The sequence below is a fragment of the Pteropus alecto genome, unplaced genomic scaffold (assembly GCF_000325575.1).
Source record: "Pteropus alecto unplaced genomic scaffold, ASM32557v1 scaffold239, whole genome shotgun sequence".
NCBI lineage: Eukaryota > Metazoa > Chordata > Mammalia > Chiroptera > Pteropodidae > Pteropus > Pteropus alecto.
Window position 1 is genome coordinate 872,647 of NW_006494613.1, and position 17,970 is coordinate 890,616.

At 31.9% G+C, this 17,970-nt stretch overlaps 1 protein-coding gene across 2 annotated transcripts in view; it reads left to right on the forward strand.

The window, feature by feature from the left end:
* RNF13 (ring finger protein 13) overlaps positions 1 to 17,970 on the forward strand; it is a 142,648-nt gene that overhangs the window by 94,608 nt on the left and 30,070 nt on the right. For both annotated transcript variants that reach the window (XM_006926214.3, XM_006926213.3), the window contains exons 6-8: positions 844 to 934; positions 6,128 to 6,233; positions 13,635 to 13,728. In XM_006926214.3, coding sequence (XP_006926276.1) covers positions 844 to 934; positions 6,128 to 6,233; positions 13,635 to 13,728 — 291 coding nt within the window. The remainder of the gene's footprint in view (positions 1 to 843; positions 935 to 6,127; positions 6,234 to 13,634; positions 13,729 to 17,970) is intronic.

A 17,970-nucleotide genomic window follows, 5' to 3' on the forward strand; every position in this document is an offset into this window, starting at 1 on the left:
AGAGTCAAGGTTTTATTTCTCTTCCTGTCAATGGATAATTTTTACAAAGTTTTAGAGGAGTTTTCTTTTTGTTTGTTTCTTTTGGCATTTGCTTTTGATTTTATAGTATAAGAGTCAAATTTCTTAAGATATCAATCAGAACACAAAGCTTTGCCACGAACTCCAGACTTAGGAAGAAATAGAAATTTATACAGCTTTCCTTTCACTCTGGAAAGCCGTGGATGTGTGATGTCATTTTTCAGACTGTTGTGAAGTGATGTTTTCTTACATTCTTTGGCTTACACCTCTCCTGGGAATGGGTATGTAAAAAAAGCTTTGAACTTTTTATTTAGGAATTAAGTGTGGAAAGAAAACAGAATTTTTTCTTCTTCCTTTTCTAATAGTTAATTATATCCACGAAGGAATAAATCAAATGGAAATATTAAAAATAATTATATCCCAGTCTCATAGGACTATTGAGGTAGTATGGTAATGTACGTATGAAAAATGTTAACTTTTATTATTGTAAATGTTATGTTTGTTTTGTACAATATATTGTACTGTACAAAACCAGTACAGTAAATTCAAATTCTGATTATTCAGTGGGAATAAACCTATGACTATTTGAGTTTGAACATGTATAAAAAGAAAAAGGAAAGGTTTTCTATTTTCTGTTTTTGCCATTTTTCCTATTCAGTTTTGATATTTGATAATAGTATAAATCTGCAATTGGGAAAATCGACCAGTACACAATTCAGGTTCATTGTAATTATTTGCAGTTGCATTTGTTGCTATTATGAAAGTTAAGTTGATTGTATATTAAGTATAGGCTTTTACAAATAATTTTATTATTATTTTATACAGTCGATGTGCTAAAGAAAATCGACATACCATCTGTCTTTATTGGTGAATCATCAGCTAATTCCCTGAAGGATGAATTCATATATGAAAAAGGGTAAGTAATGGATATAAAAAATAACCATATAGATTAAATTACTAATTAATTGTAATTAAGGTTGTTTTAGAATTAACTCTATTGTTCTAAATGATTTCTTGTCATTACTATTTTTAAGATTTACTGTATTGTACTGTTTCCTCTGTGTATCATTACATATTGAAAATATATTCACACTAGAGAGCTTAAGGCACCGTGTTATGAAAAAAATAACAGAACTTTATAGTTTAATCAAAATATTGGTATTTAGAAAGAAGCGATTTATATTTATATAACACTTTTCATTTCTTTAAGACATGTTTGTATTTTATGAAAAAGAAATTTGTTATTTTATAAACACAGAATCCAAAACACAGTGTATTAAGTGATTAACTTTTACAGAGACAAAAAATTTGTTTACAGGTTTTAAAAGTTTGATTTATAATAAAAACTTTTATATGGAATTTCTCCCCAAAATCTCATTATCAGGGTAACATAGACTAAAAAATAACTTAAAGCATAGCTGTCTCATCTAATATAGAAAATACTGCAGTCAACACTTCAGAGCTTCTTCCATGACATAGATCTCCAAAACATAGTGAGTGGGAACAGACTTTTGATGAAGAGAAACAATAACAATGTTAATAATAAAAGCAGTAATATTTATTGAGTATTTAGCAAGTGCTAGGTACTCATCAAACCAAGAGTTATATTTGTTATCCATTTAATTCTCACAACAACACTCTAGAGGTAATTATAATCTCTTATTATCTACATTTGCCAAGAGAGAAAACCAGTACAATAAAATCCAATTCTGATTATTCAGTGGGAATAAATCTATGAATATTTGAGTTCGAACATGTATAAAAAAGGAAAAGGTTTTCTGTTTTTGCCATTTTCCCTATTCAGTTTTGATATTTGAAATACTATTCACATATATGCCCAGAACATCTTTATTACATTAGGGATGTAATTTTGGATGTTGTATTAAAAGTAGTTAATCAAGATGCTATTTTGTCAGCCATTTTTTATAGTTAATAGAGAGTGAGAACTAATATTTGCTTTTACCTCAATATTGTTCCCTCATTAGAAAAATTCTGTATATTTTAATATATTTTTAAGTTTTTTTTGTTTTTAATTATAAAATCATATATTTTAAAATTTAAAAAGTAATACATGTTGGTAAAATATGGAACAGTTCAGAAATATAAAGCATTTAAATGAAAGTTTCTGTGATGCTATTCTCTAACAATAGCTACTGTTTTAAGAAAGCTTTTAATTTTTTCCCCATATTGATACATTAATTAGTGATAACGTACTCATAAAAGACAAACATAAAATACATAATATTTTGTAACATTCTTTATTTACTTAGTATTTAGGCCCTTTGCATATTAATACAAGCCCACAAATTTCCTTATCCCAAGTCTTGGGACAGATGTATTGTGGAACTGAAAATTTTTCAGATTTTTAAAAGTCAAGTAACATTCCAAATAGAATTTGAGGGAGCATCCCATAATCAAACAAATTATATATATCTGCAATGAACGTATGAGTATTTTATCATGTCGGTTCCAGATTGACTATGAAATGAGTTGCAAACATTATTTTAAAAGCTTTATAGGTTTCTGAATTGTGCATAAGGGACAATTGTACATACAAATCTGCCTCATACATTTGCCAGTTGGCCAGTGGCCTACCTACTGACCTACATTACCTACCTACCTGCTCACTCATTAATTTATTCTACTTTTTGTTATGGAAACTTTTAAACATTTAAAAGTAAAGAGCTGAGCATAATGAATTTTATCATTTAGTTTCAAAATTATCAGCTCATGGCCAATTTTATTTGGACTGTCTCTAGCTCCCTTTCACCTCCCTTTCTTCTACATACTATGATTATTTTGAAGCAAGTCCCAGATACCCCATCATTTCAACTTAAATGATCTCAGAATATATCACTAGAAGATAAGATTATATATAAAAAACATAACTATTATTATACCTTTTTAAAAAAGTAAACGTTAATTCAATATCAAAACGTATTTGTCTTCAGATTTTCCCAACTGTCTGAAATTCTTCTTTTTTTAAATATTTCAAATACTGTTTATATATTGCAATGATTCTTATGTCTTAAGTTTCTTTTAATTTGTCCTATAAAATTTTACCACATTCTGGACTTTTCTGATTGAATCCTTGGAGATATAGTCTAGAATATTCCTTTGTTACTTATTTTACCTTTAAGTTGCTAATTAGAGCTCAAGGTTTATTCTAATTCAACTGTTATTGGAAGGCCAGGAGGATAAGGGAAGAATACTTTATGTTAGCAATCATTGATCATTGCTTCCTCTTCTTCCTCCCCCTCTCTTCCGATCCCCTCTCTCCTCCTCTCTTCCCTTTTCCTCCTGCCCACCTTTCCCCACTTCTTCATTTTCTCATGGACCTATCTTCTCTTTTGAAAGTGAGGAGCTAGAACAAACAATCCTTGAAGTTCCTTTCAACTCTAGACTCTCCATTTTCTCTCCCATGTTTAGAGACTCTAGTTTTTCATATTTTGTGCCTAGCTCCTTGTGCATCAAGGAGATGATAAGTAAATGTTGATGAAGTTAAACTGCTATTGTGCTGCCTCAGGATTCTTCAAAAGACAGGGTGTTGTGCTGGCAGCAAAACAAGGTTTGCCGCAAATAAAGACACAGGTTGAGAAATGGGCCTGTCTAGTAAATGGTGTAGGATATTTGGTAAGGTAACTGACAGCTTTATCTGAAAGGGGCAAGTTCAGGCAAGTAAGTTTAGGCATATACATCCAGTTTGAAATTAGTCCTGGAGTTCGTGGAAAGTAAAATAAGACACTATTTCCTGGGTTGTTTAGGACTCTACTTCAATGATCAGATCTTAGCTGCAGAGCTCATGCAGTATACTGTTTTGGGGTGGATATGTATGTAGTATGGTAAGATACTTAGTAAAACTGTTTGAATATCTCCTTTTTCAAATACAAATTGATCTGGGATTAGGATAGGGATGAATCTGCAGGCTCAGTTGTGAGAGTCTGGACAGATAGAGGAAATAGAAATAAAACTAGAGGACTAGTATTCTGTTATAATTCTCCACCCTGTATCATCACTGTCACCCCTCCCACCATTAGCAATTCGGTTAAAAAAAAGCAATATATTGAATGTACATTTGGATTTCGATTTCAGATGCTTACAACCTTCTATCAGTTGTAGACCCTTTAAAAATCCTCACAGTAAACTAAAATGATTTGAGATATAACAGGCAGCAATTAATAGGATATGTAGAACATTAGATTTAGAACCCAGGCCTATGAATTCTAACATGCTTACTAGGAAATTGTAGAATTGATTGTTTCTTTTGTTGCACACACACGATAAGTTTCCAGTAAAGTCTCTAATTTCTAGTTCACTGGGCCTTCCTGCTTTGTTCTTTAGCTTACTTCTTCTCACCCAGCAGTTTTGTTTATTTCTGAGCAGTCTTCAGACTTGTCTCAGGAAAAATAACACTTGCCACAGTGTTTATTTGTATATCTCATTCAGGCCAAATGTATCTTAGGAATTCCTTAACTTTAAAGGAGAAGAAAAAACAATATAAGAGTTGTAAGCTTTCCTATTGCTGAGATATTTAGGTGCTACATGGGTTGCATTTAGAATATTCAGTAGACTGGTTTCTAAACTCTAACAATGTTAACTTACAGCAGGTTGGCAGGGGTGGTGTAGGGAGATTGCCGAGGATTAGCATTTCATGGAAAGGCTCTTCTACTTAAAAGCAAGGCCTCTGTTACTGTATCTCAGCCCTGACTGGGGGTGGTTTCAGAGAGTTTGTGCCAAGAACAAGGACATTATTTACCAAGCTGGCCTCATGCTGAGAGATGGTAGTAAGTAGAGCAGCCCAGGCCCTACTTTTCTCTTTTTTATGCTGATGATATATCAATCACTTTAGTATTTTATGTAAAGTTACAAAAATACATGTAATTTTTTATCACCCCCTATTCTTCTTGAAAGTGATTGAAGTAAAAAGCTACTTTTATTCTAGCAATCTTAGCAGGTTTTTGGAAAATATAATGTAAATAATTTAAACTGGGGAGAAATTCCTGTTATTAACTTTTTGTTTGTTTTGTTTCTGGCGAAGCTTGATATAATTCCTTGGATGTGAATATAATAAATAATAGCATGAAAACGTAAAAATTGCTTTAGAAGAGAAATAATTTGCTTTCATTTTATTTTTTCTTAAGTACTATGATATCCTAAGCATCCCTATATGGGAAAAGGAATCACTCTAATCGTTTTTTTCATTTATAAAATTGAGAGTTTTTGTTTTACATTTAAACTTTGTATTATGAAGTACCTGGCTTCCCTACTTAAAAAAATAATAACCCAGCAGTGGGTAACAAAGTAGTGTTGCTAGCACCATACTTGTTGTGTAGCACAGTAGTACAACGGAGAAATCAGTCATATTACTGACCAGTTTACAGAACCTTCCCTAGACTGAAGATATTTTCTAATGAAGGATTTTGCTGCCATGTAAAATTTGCTCACGAAACACAAAGAGTTTGCCTATTTTGATCGCAGTTAAGCAATGGAGAAGATGGAGAATAGAGAGGAAGCTACAATTCCTGTGAATTCCTTTACCAGTTTTCCATTTCATTTCTCAAAGAGTATAGCGTACGGGGGCTATGTCTATTGTATCTGGTACAGCAAGTTCATATAAAGAATGTAGGGAGGAGGGAATCTATTTTCATCAATGGTGGCTCTAGAGTTTTTTTGTAGGAGGAACTGATGAACAGTAATTTGGTTGTGGTGGAAGTTCTTGTTTACATACTATCCAAGGTATTGCCATTTTTTTAATGCTAATTTTGCATGTAAGATATGCATACTTTTACCCAGGTTGCTAAATTCAGTAAATAACATGTTTCCAGGATGGACATAGTAAGTATTGATTGGCTGATTTCCTCTACCCAGTCTAGAAGCTTCTTTTAATTGTATAGGCAAATTATTTTGACAAATATGTAAAATAGACTTAAAGTTGGAAAAAATTATCCCTTAAGTTATTGGAAATCATATATTAGAAAATGAGATGTGTCTCATGGATTGAATTATAATGTCTAAATCCTTTTTTAAAAAAAATCTTTTTTGTTTTTGATTAGCATCATAATTTGGCAGCTCTTAATATTCCCATTTATTAATCTTTGTTTTCTTCTAGGGGCCATGTTGTCTTAGTTCCAGAATTCAGTCTTCCACTGGAGTACTACCTAATCCCCTTCCTCATCATAGTTGGCATCTGTCTCATCTTGATAGTCATTTTCATGGTAGGTAAATTAATTTTAAATACTTAAAAAAATAGTATACATAGCTCTAAAGCAGTGATCCCCTAACCTTTTTGGTACCAGGGACCAGTGCTCCTATGAGAACCTTATTAGCCTGATAAGGTGGAGCTGAGGTGGAACTGAGGTGGTGATGCTTCCGCTGGGGAGTAGCTACACATACAGATCCAGCTTCACTCACTTGCCCGCCACTCACCTGTTGTGCGGCCCCGTTCCTAGCAGGCCACAGCTGGCATTGGTCTGTGGCTCCGGGGTTGGGAATCGTTTGCTCTAAAAAACATCATATTGAGTGAGAGAAGTTTTACATAAAAGAGTATTCTATGAGTCCATTTATATGACTGCTTCTGGAAAAGGCAAAATAGTCTGGACAAAAAAAATATCCGAACAGTGATTGTTTCTGGGTGCCTAGGGAGAAGTGAGGCATTTATTGAGAAGGATATGAGAGAACTTTTGGGGGTTCGAATCATGGTACTTATCTTAAGAGAAGTTTGGGTTGTACTAATGTCAGAATCATCAAATTGTATACTTAAATTTTGTTTACTTCATTGTATTTAAATTTTACCTAAGAAGAAAAGATAATTAAAAAAAATTAAACTCTAAGTAATGATATGCATGTGAAGTATTTGGGGAAAGTATACTCGTTCCTGCAACTTACTTTGTAAAAAATTAAGAGAAAAAAAATGTATCGATGGGTAGTGGGATGGATAGATATGTGATAAATAGTACGGTCAAATGTTAATTGTAGAATCTTGGTAGTGGATATGTGAATATTTATTTTAAAATTCTTTAACTCTTCTCTATGTTTAAATTTTTTTATATGAAATGTAAGTTAAAAAAATAGTGTGAAGGCCTGAGGTTAAGGGGAGTGACACATTATTTCTCCAAAATAGTGGTTACCAAAGTATGGTCCCAGGACTCTTAGTGGAACTGTGAGGTCAGAATTATATTTACATAATAATAGTAAGATATTATTTGTTTATTCTCTCAGGGTTTATAGTGGAGGTTTCTAGAAGCTATTTGGTATGTGCTAAATATCGAAGGCAGAAGCAGATATGAGACTCACTCTGTATTCTATTAAGATAAATATTAAGAGAATTGCAAAGATATAAAAAAATTCCACTGTTCTCACTTTTTTGTATATTTTTCATAAAGAATATTTCTTTCACATACATTGAGTTTATAATCATATTGAATTTATAGATTAATTTAAATATTAAATGCCATCTTTGAAATGTTCAGTCTTCTGCGATGTTATGGTGTTTCTTTTTATTTATTTAGGTCTTTCATATCTATCAGTTTAGTTTTTCTGTAATCAGTTTGCATATCTTTTGTTAGACTTTTGAAATTGCATTTTCTAATTGGTTATTACTAGGCCATAAGAACATTATCGTTTTTTTACAATAAACTTGGTTTTACAATAAACTTGGAGAAGGGCAGGAATTAAGCTTCACTTCCTGGGGGCGGGAAGGAGTATCTACATATATCAATTAAAATTCTTTTGTTAGGAAAATTCTTTTCTTCTTGGCATGCATGCATTCATTCATCTATCTATCTATCTATCTATCTATCTATCTATCTATCTATCTATCAATCTCTCTGTCCATCTATCCATCCATCCATCCATCAAATCATTTATTTATATTAATAGGTACTCACTTATTTTATACTTTGGGTTATTATCCAATACTACATTATTTATTTTTGTTGTTTCAATTGTTTGAGCTATTGGGAACACTGTTAAGCTTGCTCCTGCATTCCTTTGATTTGATCCATCCTTTAGTTTTTTAAGCACTTTTTTAGTGTCTGGTACTATAAACTTTGGCTCATCTTATATTTTTCTTGCCCTAACCTAGAGTCAGACATTCCTCTCAGGAGCCCTGGTTTCTTTTATTCAGGAGTTTTAGTTATAAACCATGATTTGGACAATATTGATTTTTATATATTAATTTTGTATCTGTGAACTTGCCGAATGAATTCTCCTATTCTGATAATTTGAATTGGTTGATTCTCTTGGGTTTTCAGTGTAGAAGCAAGGAAGTATATAAAGTTAGAATAACAAACCAAAAATATCCTTGGCAAACAGGGAATAGAAGTAAATACAGTTAACCTAATAAAGATTATTGACTAAAAACATAAAATAAATATCATTAAATGGTAAATTTTTAGAAGCCTTCCCTTGAAAGTCAGGAACAAAAAAAAGGATGCCTATTGTTGTACCTTCTATTAGCATTGTGTTATATTTTCTGGTAAAACAACAAAAAAAAGCAGTACAAGGATTCGAAATAAGGAAACCAAAATTTTATTTTCTTTTTTTTTTTTTTTTTTAAATAATGAATGGATGCTGAATTATGTCTGTCTTCTATCTGTTGTAATGGTCATTGGTTTTTCTTCTATTCTTATGTTGGATTACATTAATTTGTTTTATATACTTAAAAATTCTTATGTTTTAGGGATGAACTCTATTTGATTATTGTGTATAAATTTTGTCTTTTTATTTTGGATTATAATATGGGTCAGTTTGGATTATAATATGGGTTATTTTGGATATAATATGGGTCAGTTTTACACTTGGGCATAGATGCAAAAATCCTAAATAAAATATTAGCTATCTGAATATCCAGGTAAGAGAAAATTGGTTTTATGGAGCTAGAATGATCTTAACATCAGAACTAGACAATCCCCTGAGTACTATTGGTGGGAATGTTAAATGGAGCAGCCACTATGGCAATTCTTCAAAAATTTAAATGTGAATTATCATATAATCTAGCATTTCCACTTCTGGGTATATACCCAAAAGTATTGAAAGCAAGGCCTTGATACTATGTTCATAGCAGCACTATTTGCAGTAGCCAAAGGTGGAAGCAACCCAATTATCCATCGATGAATGAATAGATAAACAAAATGTGATGTACATACATACAATGGAATGTTATTCAGCCTTAAAAAGGAAGGAAGTTCTGACACATGCTGCAACATAGATGAACCTTGAGGACATTATGCTAAATGAATAAGCTAGTCACAAATACTGAATGATTCTATTTATATGTAGTATCTAGAGTAGTCATATTCAGAGACAGAAAGTAGAATGGTAGTTGTAGGTGGCTGAAGGTAGGGGAGAATGGGCAATTATTGTTTAATGGGTACAGAGTTTCAGTTTTACAAGATGAAAAGAGTTTTATGGTTGATGGTGATGATATCACATTTGCATGTATGTAGTGCCACAGAACTGTACATTTAATATAAAAATAACTAGACAAGGTAAAAACTAGCCCCATAAAATTGAAGCTTCCCCTTATTTTCTATTTTCTAAGATAGTTTTTTTTTTTTATAAAATTGGCATTATTTATTACTTGACTTTGGTGAAGGTTGTCTATAAAATCATGTAGATCTGCTGACTTATTTCAAAGTTACATGGACATTGAGATGATTGTCTACTTCATATTACATTATATTTTTAAGAAATTGGCATAAAATGATTTATAATATTTATAACAATGTAAAGAGAATTTCTGCTATATATGGAATGAATTCTCTCCCTTTTTTTTTTGAATTCTTTGTTCATATCCATCTGTGCCTTACACAGTGCTGTCAGAAGTTTATCTGTTTTTACTTTCAAAGGAGTAGATTTTGAGGTTTTCTTCTCCTTTTATTCAACAAATATTTATTCTGTACCTAGGATGAACTAGGCACTGCTCTAGGGTCTGAAGATTCATCATTGAATAAAATAGGTAAAAATCCCTGATGTCAAACATCTTACATCTAATGCAACTTACATTCTGAAGTCTTCACTTTCGTTTTTATCTATCATGAATTTCTGCTCTTAGCATAATTATTTGTTTCTTCTACTGTGTTCGGATATGTTGTTTTTCTTCTTTTAGCTTGTTCAGCTGAATGCTTAATTAAATTTTTTCTTTCTAGTATATACATTTAGGTTATAAATTTTAACAATCACTTTAGCCGTTACTCATAAATTTTCATGAAGAATATTTTTATTTTTATTTGGTTTAAGTTAAAATTTTTTTCATTCTTTTATATATATGTTTCTTTACCAGTCTTGATGTCTCCATCCATATGGAAGGGAAACTCAATTACTATAACTCCTAGTCCTTCCCTACCTGCCCTTTCATTCACTTGATCATAGGAGAGATGGAGTATCTTATTTATGTGGTACATTTGGGAAGAATAAATTATGGCATGTTTGACTCAGCTCCACTCTTCTCCCGGGACCAACCTTTCTTCAACTCTAGAACTGGTACTGCAATTTTGGGGGAAGGAGAAGGGGAGACCTATTCCATTCCAGAGTTTGTCTATATCTGGGTGGGTAAGGCAAACTAATTCTGTGGTTCAGTAACAAGTTCTATTTCTTTCTTCACCGAGTTGGGTACTCCACTTGTCTCCATCTGCCAGTTCACCATCTATTTCTTGAGTTATTTAGAATACAGGTGGTAAAGCACGCCTCTTATAAGAGTCTCTCAAACACTGAAATATCCATTGTGATTTCTTTTGTGACTTGTGAACTATTTAAAAAATTTTTAATGTTAAAAATATATATTTTGTTTCATGTCGTTTTTCCTATTTCTAATTCAGTTGTATTGTGGTCAGAAAACATTATATGTTATGGATTATTTTGTTATTTCCAAAGACATGGTTTTTGTTTATATTTTTTACTTATACCCCATGTGTGTAAAAAGAATTGCGACGTGCAATGTTCCATATATGTCCACTTATTTGAGCCTGTGCATTTGTTTTTGTTTTGCTGGGGTTTTTTTTTACTATGTTTAAAACAGCTTTATTGAAATATTCACATAACATAAAATTGACCTATTTAAAGTGTACAGTTCAGTGGGTTTTAGTATATGTATAGAATTATGCAGTCATCACAATTGTTTATGGTTTTTTGCACTCCTCTATTTTCTAAAGCAGTGCTAAGCAATAGAACAATATTGTGAGCCACAATTTATTGTAATTTTAAATTTTCTGCTAGCCAAATTAAAAAGGTAAAAAGAAACAGGTGAGATTAATTTAAATACTATATTTAACCTAAATCTTAAACATATTTCAACAGTCAGTTAATATAAATAATTGTAAAATATGTTTTACATTCTTTTTGTACTCAGTTTTTGTAATCTGGTATTTATTTTATACTTTCATAACAAATCTCAGTTGAGACTAGCCGCATTTTAAATGCTCAGAGCCACATGTAGCTGGTGGCTACCGTGGTAGGCAGCATAGGTCTATAATCTTTAAATTTTTTGTCTGCTGGAGCTACAAATTACTGAGCTTGTAAACTGTGCTCTCTCATAATTTTGTCATTTTCTAGGTGAAGTATCCTTTTTAGCATTGTCATAACTATCTCCTAATGATGATTTTTGTCTTAAATTCTATTTTACTTGATATACCATCACAAGTATTGTCATGGTATATCTTAATACCTTTATTTTTTGCCTTTATTTTTGTCTGAATGTGTTCTTAAATTTTAATCTTGTGTCCTGTAAATAGCTAATAGTTGGAATTTTTTCTTTATCCAAAATGATACACTCTTTTAAAAAAAAAAACTGATGAATTTAGTCCATTTACATTTTTGTGATTACACATATATTTAGACTAATTTCTGTTGCTTACTTTTTATTGTTTTTTTTTTCTTCTGTACAAATTTGGGCTGCTCCCCTTTTATTTATTCTCATTCTCTCTTAGTCTCTGTCTTCTCTCTCCCCCACTAGTGTGAAAGCTTACATTATATTGTTAGTCTAATGGTCACTGTTAATTTTTTTAAAAAGCATTTATTGATGTATGATTAACATATAATAAGCTGTACATATTTAATTATGTAATTTGGCAAGTTTTAATATATATATCTGTAAAACCACCACCACAATCAAGATAATGAAATATCAATCAGCTCAAAAAGTTTTCTCATGCTCCTTGGTAGTCCCTTTTTCTAACCCCTTCCAATTTTCTAATTTCCCCTTCATGTCCCACTCACCCCCATCGCTAGAGTAGGCAACCACAGTTCCGCTTTTCGTCAGTATAGATTTTTTTCACCTTTATATATGGAATCATCAGTTATGTACTCTATGTCTGCCTTCTTTCTCACAGAATAATTATTGTGAGATTCATATAAGTTAATGTACATTGATTATTCATTTCTTTTTATTGACAAGTTATATTCCACTATATGAATATATCAGTTTTGTTTATCCATTTATCTGTTAATGGACATTTAGATTGTTTTTAGTTTTTGGCTATTGCAAATATAGCTGACATGGACATTTGTATACAAATTGATATTTGGATATACGCTTTCATTTCTATTGGGTAAATATAGGTAGGAGTGGGATAGTTGGGTTATATGGTAAATGTGTGTTTAAATTTGTAAGAAATCAACCAAACTTTTTTTCAACATGGCAGAACCATTTTATGTTAACCATTAGTGTATCAAAGTGCCAGTTTCTCCATTTCCTTGCCAACAGTTCATATAGTCTTTTTAATTTTAGCCATTCTAATAGGTGCATTGTGATAGTTGTAATTTGAATTTTTGTTTTCCTGTTGACTACTTTGTTGAACGTCTCTTCAAGTGCTTTTTTGTCATCTGTATATATTCTGTGGTGAAGTATTTATTCAACTATTTTGCCCATTTTTTTGTTTTGGTTTACTTGTTTTCTTGTTATTGAGTTTTGAGTTCTTTTTCTGTTCCGGATACAAATCCCTTATCAGATATGCAGTTTGCAAATATTTTTTTCCCAGTCTATGACTTGTCTTTTATCATTTAATTGTCATTTGAGAATGGAAATCCTTAATATTGATATGGTAAAATTTGTCAGAATTTTCTTTTATTGATGTTACTTTTAGCATTTGATTCTAGTCCTGTGAGTTTCCTTTTTATTCTTGCAAGCATAGTAATTTATAGTTAAAAAATCATTTGTATGTTATCCAGCATATCTGAATACTTGTAGTAGAGATGTTCTGTATTTCCTGCTAGAACTGAAAGTGCAGTGACTAATAAGTGTATGCTTGAAATTTTTTTTTAATTCATAACTTACAGGTACTTCAACTCTCTCCTTCTTGACCCAGTGGAGTCTTTGTAATCTATAGTTTACCATTTGTATTTTTGCAAACAAACAGTTATATGTTATTTATAATGTTTCTGTCAGGGTAAATTAAAGATAATTTAGATCAATGAATAAAAATTCAAAGGATAATTTAATGATATAATTAATCACTAATGTAATTTAATGCTTTAATAATATTGCCATTAAGATTCATTAAGTAAAATAGAATTGATTTGCAGCAGTTATCCAGATACTTAAAAGATATTTGTTATTTTAATGGCATTTTCTGTTTGCATGTTTAATATATGGTTCATTTTTTTTTCCTTTTTACTTTTAGATCACAAAATTTGTCCAGGATAGACATAGAGCTAGAAGAAACAGACTTCATAAAGATCAACTTAAGAAACTCCCTATACATAAATTCAAAAAAGGTAAGCGAATAATTGTAGTTGATCAATAATTATTCTTGGTTCATTTAAGAATACATGGTGACCATATTCTTAATACTACCTTTTGAAATCTTTGCTATGCACTATGCCTAACATTCAGTTCATAATGAATGTGTGAATATGAGGGATGGTCTTTTGCTATGGTGTATCCTAGTAAAGGGAAGAAGGGTCCATGGTCTGCAGCGAATTTAAAAACAATAATGAAACTGTCCCAAATGCTTTTTATTATAACCGTGTGCCAGCAGTTCTAAACATAAGTGGATAAAATACTCCTTTGTGCTAGGGTGGTCTGCTCCCATTGACCTCCCCACTCTCTATGCCACCACACACCAATGTATTATTAACATTGCATTAACAAAACACATAGGTAGCTATTATGTGTCAGTATATTTTAAATGTATCATCTCATTTAATTTTTACATTTCTATGAAATGGGTACTATAATGGATATTCTAGATGAAGAATAGAGAGTCTGAAGGGCAAAAAACTTATGTCGCATAGCTAGTACTGACAGAGATGGAGAGGGGTGTGGGTGTAGTACTCTAGCCAAAATAGTTTCTCCTAGCTATGATTTAGTGAGCTTTTAGTGCAGGTACATTCTTGTTAAATTTTTTTGGTTAGTAGTGCCTACACTTTTCAATTTCATATGCCAGTAAAAATATTCTGTTTTTTAATTCAGCAGAGAAAATGCATAGAGAATGGAAAGGAGAAATAGAGAAAAAGTCATTAAAACAGTTATGCCAGTTTTATTTTCCAAATAATAAAATATGTTAAAAACCTACCATTTACATTACAATAACGATTATTTTATGAAAAACATAAAATTTAACAACAAAAAATAGGAAAAATCATGTTAAAAGAAGTAAATACAGACAGTTAAAAATGCTCTGTACTGTCATCATACAGTGAATAGTAAGTAAAAACTATTCATAGACCAGAAGAAGTTTGAGGACTGGCTTTGGGAATCACTTTTTTAGGCTCCATTTTGTGTGTTTATTTGTGTTTCCTAAACCCAGAAAGAAAATGCGTAAATAAAATGATGTTGATATTGTCCTAGGATAAAACAGGCATGCATAGTTGGTTCTTCCTCTGAGGAAGTCAAGTAGCCATTGTAGGAATTTGAACAGAGGCGAGATAAGATTTAAATTAAATATTAAAAGGATTTTTCTGCTGTCACTGTTAAGAACAGGGTATAGAGGGCTCAAGGGTATGAGCAGAGAGTCCAGAATAGACTGTTGTGGTAATCGAAGTGAGACATGAATGTGGCTTGGGTAGGGTGGTAGCAAAGGAGGAGGTGAAGAAATCTTAAAATCTGGATGTATTTGGAAGATGGAATACATTGGGTTTACTGATGGACTGGATGTGGGGAGTGGAAACAAGGATGAATCTAGAATTTTTGGTCTCAGCAAAGGAAGGATGGCATTGCCTTAAATAGAAATAAAGATGGTTAATAAGTGGTGGGGAAGGTTTTGGAGGAAAACTTGGGAAATTAATTTTGGATATGTGGGATTTCAGATGTCTAGTCATTATAAGTGAGTCTAGAGTTTAAGAGAGGGGTCTGAACTGGAATTATTAATATAAAGATGTATTTAAGTCATGAGACTAGATGAGATTGCCAAGAGAATGAGTATAGAAAGATATTCCAACATTAAATAAGAGGAAATCAGCAGTGAGACTGAGAAGGAGTAAGCAGTTATATAAGCGGAAAATCAGAAGAGAGTGGTTCACTGGAAACCAAGTGATGCAAATCTATCAAAGAGCAAGGAGTGATCACCTCTGTCAAATGGTCCTGATAGATGAGTAAGATGATGACAGTGACAGTTGACCATTAGAGGTTATTGATTATCTTGATGAGCAGTTTTGGCAGAGCAGTTTCAACAGGAAAACAAAAACTCAGTGGGAGAGGAAACACAACCATAATTGAAGGTGGGGATAGGAGAGGAGATGTTGGAAATTTAAGAACAGAAAGGTATAAAATATTATTCTAAGAGAGTAGGCAGGCAAATGGACTAGGGAAACATAATATGATTGCTTGGCAGCTTGAACCTCCTTTTAAGGTTCATGGTTATAAACCAGTCAGCATAACTGATTTTTCTCTAGCCATATTTATCTGTATGGCATGGAGTTTATCCTTACCATCCCTTTTTTAAAAGTGTGAAGTATAACATGTATGCAGAAAAGTATATAACATATGTTTCTGGAACCATCCAGTTCAAGAAATAGAACATTACTGGTATTCCAGAAACTACCATGTCTCTTTCTAGATCATAATCGTTTTTTCCTCACTGGAAGTAATCACTATCCTAGCTTATGATAATCATTTCATTGCTATTCTCTTAAGTTTTACCACCTACATATGCATTCCAAAACAATATGATCTAATTTTTCCTTATTTTGAATTGCATTTGCTTTTTTGTTACCTCTTTTAGCAACAATTAATCCACTTTGTAGTACGTATATGCAGTTTATGCACTTTCATTTCATTGTATAAATGTATTTATTCATTCATTTTACTATTAATAGTTGTCTGATTTGTTTTCAGTTTAGAGCCATTACAGATATACTTTTAAGAACATTTCTATAACATATTTTGGTTTATATGATCATGTATTTCTTTAGGGTATATACTATGGGATATGCTTATCTTCAATTTCATCGGAAAATACAAAGTCATTTCCAAAGTAACGATGGTACCAATTAGTAATCTCACCAACAGTGTATAGTAGTTTCTGTTGTCCCACAACAAAATATTTACCAACATTTTGTACTGATAAACTCTTAAATTTTAGTCAATCTGGTTTATAAAGATATGATTTTAATTTCAATTTCTCTTCTTGCCAGTGAGGTTAAATACCTGTTTATATTTTCATTTACCAGTTAGATTTTCATGTTTATGAAGTACCTTTCATGTTGTTTTTCTATAGGGTTGTCCCTTTCCCCCTTTTTCATATGTAGGGAAGCATTCTTTATATGTTCTCACAACCCCTGCCCTAGAGTTGCAATATGTGGAGAATCAGTCCATCACTAATTTTATGTGTTTTAACTGTCTTCTAGTTCATGTCTTTTAAATAAAATAACTGTTTCCTTACCCTAAGATCATATAAACATTATATTATCTTCTGAGAGCTTTAGTTTTGCCTTTCATATTTGGGTATTTATTTAATCCTCCTGAATTGATTCTGTAAATAGGGAGTCCAATTTAAGTTGTATCCAATTTGACATTTTATATAAGGATATCCAGTTATTTCAGAGCTAATTATTAAAAATATGTTCTGCAGTGTCACCTATGACATAAATCAGTTATTCATGTATGTGTGGATTTATTTCTGGACTTTTCTTAGTATTTTTGTTTATCCTGATATCAATATCATACTATCTCAGTTACTATAAGTTTATGGTAATTCTTGATATCTGTTAGAGGTAGTCCTCACACCTTTTTTATCAAGTTTTTTTAGTTGTTCTTGATATTTGGCATTTCCATGTAAATTTAAAATCAACTTGTCAAGGTCACATATACACAACTATTATATTTTTTGTAGTAAAATATATTTACCATAAAATTGACTATTTTAACTAATTTTAAGTGTGCAGTTCAGTGACATTAAGTATATTCACACTGTTATACAGTCATCACCACCATCCACCTCCAGGTCTTTTTCATCACGCCAGACTGAAACTCTGTGCTCAGTAAACAATAACTCCCCATCTCCCCTTCCTGCCAGCTCATGGCAACAACCATTCTACTTTCTGTCCCTGAATTTGACTACTCTAGGTACCTCATATAAGTGGAATAATAAGTGACTAGTTTATTTCACTTAGCAAAATGTCCCCAGGGTTCATCCATGTTGTATTGCGTGTCAGAATTTGCTTCCTTTTCAAGGCTGAATAATGTTCATAATATTTTGCATATATGCCACATGTTGTTTGGACACTTAGGTTGCTTTTACCTTTTGGCTATTGTAAATAATGCTGCTGTGAACATGGGTATACAAATATCTGTTCCAGTTTTTCCATTCACTTCTTTTGGGTATATACCCCAAAGTGGAATTGCTGGATCATATGGCAGTTTTCTGTTTAATTTTGAGGAATGCCATATCATTTTCCATAGTGGCTATGTTACTGTACTTTCCACCAGCAGAGCACAAGGGTTCCAATTTTTCTGCATCCTTGCCAACACTTTCCATTTCCTTCCTTCCTTCCTTCCTTCCTTCCTTCCTTCCTTCC